General features: G+C 38.5%; 2 protein-coding genes and 1 long non-coding RNA gene across 3 annotated transcripts; 2 read left to right on the top strand and 1 right to left on the bottom strand.

Moving 5' to 3' along the window:
* The first annotated feature begins 448 nt into the window (after positions 1-448).
* LOC141046204 (uncharacterized) lies at positions 449-1992 on the top strand. The gene is made up of 2 exons (XR_012218959.2): positions 449-1070; positions 1574-1992. It is a non-coding gene; the product is annotated as an uncharacterized LOC141046204 (long non-coding RNA).
* Positions 1993-2658: 666 nt separating this feature from the next.
* LOC112291711 (putative 3'(2'),5'-bisphosphate nucleotidase, mitochondrial) lies at positions 2659-5569 on the top strand. The gene is made up of 2 exons (XM_024539525.3): positions 2659-3059; positions 3233-5569. The coding sequence occupies exon 2, from the start codon at positions 3979-3981 to the stop codon at positions 5299-5301; it is 1323 nt and encodes a 440-aa protein (XP_024395293.1). The 5' UTR covers positions 2659-3059; positions 3233-3978; the 3' UTR covers positions 5302-5569.
* A 165-nt stretch (positions 5570-5734) lies between these two features.
* On the bottom strand, positions 5735-7987 carry LOC112291712 (uncharacterized). Its single transcript, XM_024539526.3, has 3 exons — positions 7520-7987; positions 7226-7369; positions 5735-6336 (listed from the first exon to the last, which is right to left on the bottom strand). Exons 1-3 carry the CDS (start codon positions 7584-7586, stop codon positions 6032-6034), a joined length of 516 nt encoding a protein of 171 aa, XP_024395294.1. The 5' UTR covers positions 7587-7987; the 3' UTR covers positions 5735-6031.
* Positions 7988-10601: the final 2614 nt, after the last annotated feature.

Raw genomic sequence — 10601 nt, 5'->3', positions numbered from 1 at the left:
GTGATTTTGCTATTAAGCAGTGAAAAAAAAAATAATTAAAATGAAACTTATCAACCTAGCATTTCAAAACATGGTATCAAAGGTTTAAACAGGTAACTATGAATTTGTGATATAAAAATGTAGTCAATTTCATACAACCCTAATTAATTTGCAATCACCTGCAAACTTAAAGACATCTAAGTTTCAAAACAATTAATATTTTTGTTCTTTAAATTTCATGTTTTATCCCCGCCACCCTTCATAGTTCATTTAAGCATAATTTTGTCACATTATATGAAAGATTTTTTTTAGTAAGGCTAAGGCCTTAGTTTTATTCTTATATTGGAATAAAATGATAGGCATTGTCATTTGAGCTTCAAGACTTAGGCAAAAGATCCTAACCTAGTTAACTCAATTTAAAATATTCTTGTTTCACCTGAGAGTTAATGATGACATATATATATATATATATATATATATATACAGTGACAAACAAAACCGAGTACAAAATCTGAACACTCATAGTTCATTGATCCTTCCAACTGACACATAAGTCAATTGATAGAATTACTTTTTTATTGTGTGTATTCATCCAGTCCTCTACATGGATGAAAAATCTCATTATCATTTGAGGTAGGGTTTATGAGAAAAGTGTTGTAGAAGCACACAGACATGCGTACTCAATTTTGGTTGCTTCTTCTTGTTGAATTTCGAAATTTCAATGTACACTCCTTGTTGCAAGATTTGAGGGCATTTTTTGTTTGTTGTGTTGCTCTTGTTGTGTACTATCTATAGTAAAAGTTGATTTGTCAATTGTATCTCTATGCCTCGGTTGTGTGAATCATTGAAGCACCAAGCATTGGTGCAACTTAGGAGTGGTGTTTCTACAAGAAAAGTTGCAGACTCACTTGGAATGAGTCAATCTTCAGTAGCTCATCTGAGGAGGGAGATTAGTGGTGAAATAGAAAAGCAAAGAGGAGGACGTCCAAAGGTTTTAGGAGAGCAAGAGAAGCGACTTGGTGTGCACCTTGTCACTGCTCGTTGTCTCAAAACGGCAAGTGCAGCTGCAAAATAACTTCGAGAAAAAACAGGTAAACACTTCTCAGACATCACCTTGAGGCGTGGTTTGAGAGAAGCTGGTTTGGATGCTTGTGTGCAACAAAAGAAGCCTCTACTTGCCAAAAGACATGTTCTTGCAAGGTTGAGTTTTGCTCATAAATACAAAAATTGGACCGTTGATGATTGGAGACGGGTTATTTTCAGTGATGAGACAATGATTAACCTAATTAACTTAGATGGTAGGTCTTGGTGTTGGTTGAGAGAAGGAGAACGACCTGGACCTAAACATGTTAGTCAAACTGTCAAACATGGTGGTGGTTCAGTTATGATTTGGGGTTGTATGACTGCTTTTGGGCTGGGTGCTTGGTATCAAATTGAAGGTAGAATGGAGCAACACTTGTACAAAAAAATTTTAGAAACCTACTTGCAAAGTACCACACAGAATTACAACTTAGATCCTACTAAGGTGGTTTTTCAACATGATAATGATTCCAAACATACGGCAAAAAGTGTTCAGTTTTGGCTCTCTTCACAGCCATTTCAGCTCCTTCGATGGCCAGCTCAATCTCTAGATTTGAATCCAATGGAACATTTTTGGGCCCTTCTCAAACAGCGTTTAAGCCAAGTCACTCCAAGGCCAAGAGGTGTTCAAGAATTGTGGGAGAATGTTTGTAGTATTTACCCTAGTTTTGATGCAAAAGATTGTGAGAAACTATACAAAAGTATGCCAAGAAGGATTTCAGCTGTTTTGGAAGCAAAAGGTTATTGGACTAAATATTGAAGTTTGAAGATTTTCTTTGACCAATACTGAGTACAAGACATAGTTGTTGATTTGACTTTGTAGAAGGATGTTTAGTTATCAATTTGATGTGCAACTTTGTACATGTGTACAAGACTGTGTGTATTATTCCATGTAAGTTTCAGATTTATAAAGCAATCATTGAAATTTCTGTAGTTGCTCTTGAAAGTTGGCACTTCAGATTTTGTACTCGGTTTTGTTTGTCACTGTATATATAATTAAATCTCATTAAATGAACCCATTGAAAAGAAAGAGCTAACATCTGTATACTTTTTTAGTTTTTAGTATATATGTTTGTTTACAAATATTCTGTTTATTTTTTACATAGTTTTAAAAAACACATTTGAAAAGCTTTTTTGTTCAATTTTATCATGAATCTACAAATCAACTATATGTATATATGCATTTGTTTAAGTCTTTTTTTTTTTTTTTTTTTTTTTTTTTTTTGCATAATGCACATATTTTACTATATACAACCAAAAGACAGTGTAAGGAAAAAGAAGAGAAGAATCCAAAGATCAATTCAACAATAATAAATGTATACATACTTTTTCATGAAAACCAAGTATGTTTCCACAAAAAATAAAATTTTAAACTTAATTCAATTTATTATTTTTTGCTCTAGAGACATCTTAAGTAAACAAAATTTAATATTTTACTTAACAAAATAAAAATACAAGTTAACCCATAAATTTTCTTGATTCTGATATTAGTTTAATTATGCATTTTCTTTATTTCACATGGAATCCTTCCTTATTATTCATCACACCCTCTACATATTGTACACATTGACAAATCTCACTGGAACGATGATGAGATGAATGAATGTTCTCGCGCAGACGAACGGGAAGTGAGGATATTCATCCACAAGTGGATGAAATCTTCATGCTCCCGCATCGGTGAAGGCGACTATGGCCGAGAATCACATTCAAAATCTCGGGCTGATCTGATCGCTCCGGAACCTCGATCGCTACCGTCACCTTTGGATTTTCGTCAATTGGTTCGCAGAGGTTTTGGGTCTGGCTCAATTGGGTATGTACCCAGAAGTTGTGAGTGGGTTTCGGTTGGCGGATTATTGCCCCTGCTGTCCGCTAAGCAAACGATAGAAGGCGATGGAGAAGGACGAACATTCTAATTTGAGTGATTAGGAGCACTTGTGTGCCCCCGCCCTCGCCATCGCGCTGCAGGCAGTGTTCGCAAAATTGAGGATACACTCTGTATTGTTAGTGTTTATCGTATACTCTGATGACCACGTCACTTAGTTGAGCTTTTGAAGCTATTTTTTATATAATGTTGTTTGGAGTCTTCATAATCTGGGATTGCTGTTGATGGGATCGTGTTGTTTCATTCCAGTTTGATGAGGGATGTAATAGTGTTTGTGGGTTTTGCCTACAGGGCCTATTGCTGGTCTGACATTGATGCTCTTGCTGCCCATAGCTAGTCGACAGTATTCGTCGAGCGGTGCAGTGTGCTGTGAACACTGGCCCGACTCAGATAATACCACCAGTTTTTTTGACTCTTTGGATGTAACAAATTGGAGAAGAGACCTATTTCAACGACATGTAATGTTATTGAATTCGTAATTGCAACACGAAATAGTTTCGATAGATGAGGAAGGGGAAAGTAAAATTAACGGAAGCAACGATTTACCACCAATATTATTCCGATAAAGACATGGGTGATCGAAAATCGACGGAATATCCAAAGAAACATTTGTCTAACCTGATCAGAACTCCAAAATACAAATACCCCATCCAACATGTGGGTCACTTTTCCTGCTTTTAGACAGGATATTTAACCTGGTGTAAAATACATCCTAATCGAGTAGCCATCTCCATCTTCGACTGAGGGGCGTCTAGGATCGTTTTGCACACACATAATAAATGTGCGGATGTTTTCATTCGTAACTTCGAACTGGACAGTGTGGAGCTTCGCGCATGTTGAACTTGGAAACCTTTCCAAACCCTAACCCACCGGAATGAAGTATCGAAATTCGAAATGGTGATGTTAAATCGGCATGCCACGATTGTGTTCAGACAATTGTTCAGTACGTTCAATTGGGGTCATATCTAGGGGGGAAGGGCCATACAGCTTAATGAGCTGTGCACGGGTACAACAATTTACAAGAGTTGTAGGGGATCATGGCGCTCGCTGCGGTGTCGGAATTTGGCTATAGAGGGTTGAATGTGTGTAAGGAATTTCAGGGTTTGCAACTGCAGTGCCGGTGCCTGAGGATCCCGTGCCGGGCTTTGTCACGACCTTTCAGGTGCCACCGTGGATTCACGTCAGCACAGGCAAGCGCACACCACGAGAAGCTCCAGGTAGCTTTGGATGTGGTTCAGCGAGCTTGTCTAATATGCACTTCTGTCCAGTCTGGTATGCAGAAAGGGCAGGGGCAGCTAGACAAGGTTGATAATACACCTGTGACAATTGCGGATTTTAGTGTACAAGCTTTTGTCAGCTTAGAGTTAGGAAGACTCTTTCCTGGCATTCCTTTGGTGGGTGAGGAGAATGCAAGCCAGTTGCGTGCTGAGCATGAAGAGAAATTAGCAAGCGGTGATTGGGGGAAGCAAACAATAATAGAGACTGTTGTGGATGTCCTAGCTCCTGTTGTTTCTCCAGAGGTTGGCAAGTTGAATTGTGACATTGTTCTAGATGCTATTGACAGAGGTGCTATGTCTGCTTCTACTGCCACTGATCGTCAACGCTCTTACTGGGTTTTGGATCCTATCGATGGAACACGGGGATTTCTGAGAGGTGGGAATGCTCTGTATGTAGTGGGTCTTGCATTAGTTGATGATGGGAAACCAGTGCTTGGTGTGATGGGCTGCCCAAATGTGGCAATACAGTTTAATCAAGATAGGACTGTCATTAAAATGGCAAGCACATACTTCAAATCAGAGCATTTCAAGCCTGATGAGATATACCAACGTGGGCTTGTAATGGCTGCCAGCTTGGGAGAAGGCTGCTGGGTGCAGCCCCTCGCTGAGAGCACTAGCTCAAACAGCATTATGTTGAAGAGTGAAGTGGATAATTCCAAAGCAGTTCCTGATTCCTGGTTTTGTATCTCCGATAATGAGGTTTGGTCCAAATCTCCACTGGCTCATGCGCTGGCTTCCAGCCATGCGGGCAAGCATTTGATGAAAGAAAAGATGCAAGTCCTGTCACTATGCTGTGGAAGTTTGTGCAAGTACTTTGCCGTAGCTCTTGGTGGAGTATCTGCATTCCTTCTTCAAGCTGATCGTTCAACGCCTTTGAAGGTGTGGGATCATGCATCAGGGGCTATATGCGTTTCAGAAGCTGGGGGTCAGGTTGTAGATCTAGAGGGAACAGCTCTGGCAGATAGCATTGGCAATAGCAAAGATGTGTTCACAGTCAAGGGTGGTGGTATATTTGCCAGCAACAAGAATCTCCATCACCTCCTGGCGGACATTCGGAGCCAGACTGCTGCGGTTGGTCAGTAAAATGTGCAAGAAAAGGTGTTGAAGTCTCATCTGTACAACAGGAACTGGCGAATGCTTAAGAGGCGTCACACGAAGAAGTAAATTGGCAGTAGCATTTCAAATCTGTAAGACAGAAGTTGCCTATCATATATATACGCTGGATCTGATGATATAACAAGGCAATTCGCTCTACTAGACCCATCACTGATCGGTTTCCGTTCAAGTAGATATGATTGTGAAATTTATGAAGTCAATAAAATCTACGCCATGGAAGGAGTCCATATATCAAGTGCATTGGTGCAAACAAATTACTTGCTAAGAGCAACATTTTTTGTCCGACTACCATTATCCATTGTATTCAAGCAGTGGAAAAAAGAGAAGGAAAAGGAGAAAGAGAAGAAAAAAGAAGAAGAAGAAGAAGAAGAAGAAGAAGAAAGGAAACAGATACAGGTAATTAAAAACAGAACCCAAACGTGATATTTACAAAAATGCGACTACACATTGGAATTCAATACAAAGGCATCACTGTAGAGACCTATCTAGGAGCCCATCTACATGAATCTGGCTCTTCTGCAAGATCTCATCCTTTTAATGGACTCACTTTTGATTCACTTTCCCTGATTTCTTATATAACTTCCATCTTTGCTGACCTCCAAGTCAAAAACATGTCACAAGGTATCAGTTCATTCCAAAACTCTAGAGAACATCCAATTGGAGGATGCAGTCTTACCAAGAATATTCTCCTAGAATTCTAAGGAAGCGAAGGAAGGTGTCTTTCCCTCAAAAGTTGTTTCAACAGCTTTTTGTCTTCATCAATCCTGGCCTTCTCGGCTTTGTTTTGAGTGTTTACTTTCCGCATCTCCTCAAGCATCCATTGCAATACCTGCCGTTGTTCATCCTCAGAGACGGGTACTTTGGGTGGCGGTGTCCATGGATGAGCGGCATTATCTGCAACAGAAGATGCCACAGGTGCTCCAGGAACGGCAGACACTGGCTTATCTGTTATATGATGAGTCTGATCATCAAGAAATGGCCTCGAATGGTAGAAGACGTAACCTAACAATAACAAGCACACAATTAAATACTCGGAAGAGTAGAAGCCGAAACGAAAAGAAAAGTAACTTCGGTTGCACCTCAAAATAGTAGTTGGAAGTTGCCACATAAATATACATATTCTCGGCTCTAGAGAAATATCGTGCATTGTAATGATAACCACGTTATATCAAGTTTTTTTGAATTTGAAAAAAAATAAACCCTGGTATGAACTCGAATATCACATTTTGCCTAGTGTGTTTTGCTGAAAGTCGTACAGAATTTATTAATAAGACTTCTCGTACTTATTTCTACCGAATGAATCCTAAACCTCAATGTCCCTATATACAAGTTTTAATAGCTTGAACATGCTCTTGAAATGCAACAGACTGAAAATCCTAGCGATGGAAAAAAGCAACTGTAAACACTTCTTTCGAAACTTGACACAGAATAAAAGAGAATGAAAGTTGAATGTAAGTGGCTCCTCTTTGGTCCAGCCAAAGTACTTTACCTTTCCCACAACTAGACTAGGTCAAAATCGAAACCAAGTACGCATATACAGTTAAACTAAAACAGGATCCCCAAGATTTATTTTTCACGATATGGCTAGATCACACCTCTGCAACACGAACCGAATCGTGAAAGGTCTTTGAAATCTTTCAAGCTTAGGCTCATGAGCGATCCACGACCTCATTCGTGAACTTCCAAGTTCAAATCATTCCAAGGGCTCAAAAAAATAAACCATTTCTAAACCAGCAAGGTAGACTTCCACAAACATATGCGAAGAACTGCTTCTCAGCAATGCCACGATATCACTCTCTTCACTAAAACACCAACGCACGAATGCAATCAATGAAAGAAAAATTAAAAATCCTCAAGAGAATGTGCAGAATTAGGGCGAGAGAAAACAAACCTCCAATACCGAGATTAACAAGCAACAGAGCTCCAACGCCTGCCCTGTAACGATAATATGATGCCAGCTTCGCTGAAACCGCTGGAACAGCTACTGCAGGCTGCTGCACAGGCACTCTAGTTGCGGAGTCGGCCATCTCACCCCCTGCCACCGCATAACATTGCCATAAACTCAATACCTCAAATGCTAGCCCCTGCTAGAGTCATAATCTACAGTAGAACCTAGAGAACCCTCATTTTGATGAATACGAAGGACAAAACCCCAACATCGGGAGCACCAAGGGCACACAAGTACCAGGAGGATGCAATCCTTTCTTGGGCTTGCGCAGCAACAGCTTGGGTTGGTTTTGGCTCTCACTCATTGTCGACCCAGAAGACTGTGCAAAAAAAAAAGAAAAAAAAAAAAGAAGAGAAAAGCAACCCAACAGAGAAAACAAAGACTCTAGTGTAGCTCTTGCTTGTTCTATCCCCGTCCAGGCACCAGGTGCGGATTACGAAGTGCGATCAAGCGAGATTTCCATAGCTGAAAGGGCAATTTCAAGCGAAGAAGGTGGAAAGAAAGAGAAAGGTTTCTTCTTTTGCCGGCCTGATCCCGTTGGGCTCTACCCCAATGACGCCATCAACGTGAACGGCAAGGCCCCGGTATAACCTCGACCCAACTCCCGCTGTGGGAACGTGAACATTTCAATGGGCCGGTGTTATATTCACAATGTATTACATTTATATTAATTAGAAAGCACAATACATATACACACACACACACACACACACATAGATATATATATATATATATATATTCACACAAACAAGAAATTAAACTCTTTAGCAAGCTGAATGATTGTAAAGTTGTAAGTGTTTTTTTATCAGTATCTTTGTAATGATTAAACTTTGGCTACTATATATAATGTATCTCTCCTTAATCAATATCATCTAATGCACGAAAAAATATTAATTATCAAAGGTCATAAATCATCAAAGGTGACACATTGAATAGGTAGCTGGACAGCCCCATGCACTGCGCGGCTCTGCACTTGCAGTTCTTTGCACAGCTCTGTATCTTCTTCTCCGTTCCCACTCGATCCAGCTGCCAAACTGCGGCATGCCTCAGAGCACAGCACCCGACTAAGCTCTTTACAGTGCACGTTGCACACATCGTAGAGCCTAAAGACATTCGCAGTTCCACCACACTACACAACACGGATGGAGAGTGTTGAATGAATGGGCTTCCTTCCACGTCAGACTGTAGGGTGTTGTATCCGGCATGTGGGATGCCGGATGGGTCCAAGTGTCATCCCCCGTGGAATAGTATATCTTTACTTTGCTGCAGTCTTTGGGTTTATTCAAAGACATACCTTCACTCGCCTCCCTCCCTCGTCCTTCTACTTCCTCCCTCCCTCTTCTCCGCCATTCCCTATGGGAGGAGGGAGCCTTCCTTCTCGCACACCTCAACCCCCGTGGCCTGCCCCCAACCTCAACCAACTCACTCGTCTGTCTCTCCAGCCCTGCAATGCAATGCAATTCAATTCGTCTGTGCTTCATTCTATCTTTCCACTCCCAACCCATTCTACACGCATCACCGCATCCTCTCACACATGCCTGCTGCTGTTGTTGTTTTTGTTGTGGTTTTTGATTGGCACTGGCAGAAGTGAAGACATGGCAATCAGAGAACATTTTTGTGGCTCGATCAGGGCACAGGTCCCGAGATGCACAGAGAGACGTTACTGTGGGAATGCAAAAGAGGCATCCCGGCGATGTTTTCAGAGCGGTTCTGACTCACATCACACACTTCGATTCACTTCGATTCATTCTGATGCAAACCGTGTGTTGAGTGTTGAGAAGTGCGTTGTTGGGCCTCATTCCTGCAACACCCATCCACTCCTCTGCCTCCATGTTTAGCAGACAGTGCATGAACAATGAATTCATCTGCTTCCAACAGCGTTTTGGCAAGAATGAAATGCCAAACTTTCAAAACAGGTTCCGATCTTTGTGTGTTCGATGAAGGTCAGCAACCTCAAAAGCTCTGTCTTCGTCTACTTTAATGCACACAAAATATAAATAAGATAGTCGCCATGTGTGCTGAGACTAGGCATAGAAACTAGCATTGTGAATGATAAATAGACAAAATGAAGTTGGATTGTAAGTGGAACTTGGTAGAAGCAATTTTTTATTACGTGTATTTCAAAAATCTTCAAATGGGTTGACCAAACTGAAATGAAATTGAATTGAATTTGTAAGAAATCTCAAGATTATATATTTAGATAATTTTTTTGTAAATGATATGTTTGTAGCAAAAGAAATCTAAATAGAGAATTTAGGAAGTGTAGAAGAAAATTGGATAGGTTATTTTATAGTAAAAACGATAAAAATACTTATATAAATAAGTATGTGAATTGATATATTTTATTAATACAAAGGATTAATTAAGTGACTTGATTCTAAACATGGTGTTTGTATATTAATTATTATTTCAATAGCATGAATGATAATTTTTTCAAATAATCTATATATATATATATATATATATATATATATATATTATTTTTGGTAATAATAATAATAATAATAATGAATATTTGAGATTTCATATTCAACATGTATTACCAAAATATATAAATATAGTCTTATAATTTGTGAATATTTTAAGAAGAATATGGTTGATTTTAGACTTTAAAATGTACCAACTATCTCTAAATAATAAATATAGTATATTATAAATAATATTTTGAAAGTGTAATAATACATTACACAAAATTCTTTATATACTTTGAAAGTCTAAAATTTAAATATTCAAGAAGTATTTCATAAACTAGTAAGTTCAAAAAATTCTAAAATTTATGTATCAAAAGTTAATTTATATAAAAATAATTTTTTAAATAATCATAAATTCAACTGAAGTATAGATCTTAAATTAAAAGCCTTCTCTATTTTTTATTTTTAATAAAATAATAACTTATATTATAAAACTATTATCTTATACATCCAACTTGCTTCAAAACTTAATGTCTTTTAAATACAAATCCAAAGTTTTAATATAATAGAAGTAAATCAAAGTAATTATATCCATTTAATATTTCAAAATGTATTTCACAAACCAAGTTTTTATATAAAGGTTTTTAATATTTTTTTTTTGTGTTTCATGTTTCAATGGAGGGAGAGAAGGAGAGGAAAGAGGAGGGTAGGAGGGAGCCTTATAGAATTGTGTCCAAAACCTCTTAACTCAATTGATTGGCTCCACCATTATGTGCTATTAAATTGTAGCTATTTCTTAGATTTAATCCTAATTACTATTCCAATTTTTTTCAAAAAAAAAGAAAAAACATAGGAAATTGGAGAGCGAGCATGTTGAAATATTCTATTAAAATTTACTTAGAAATTTT

The sequence above is a fragment of the Physcomitrium patens genome, chromosome 14, assembly GCF_059467195.1.
Source record: "Physcomitrium patens ecotype Gransden chromosome 14, ASM5946719v1, whole genome shotgun sequence".
NCBI classification, from domain to species: Eukaryota; Viridiplantae; Streptophyta; class Bryopsida; order Funariales; family Funariaceae; genus Physcomitrium; species Physcomitrium patens.
This window is presented reverse-complemented; position numbering and strand designations above follow the sequence as displayed.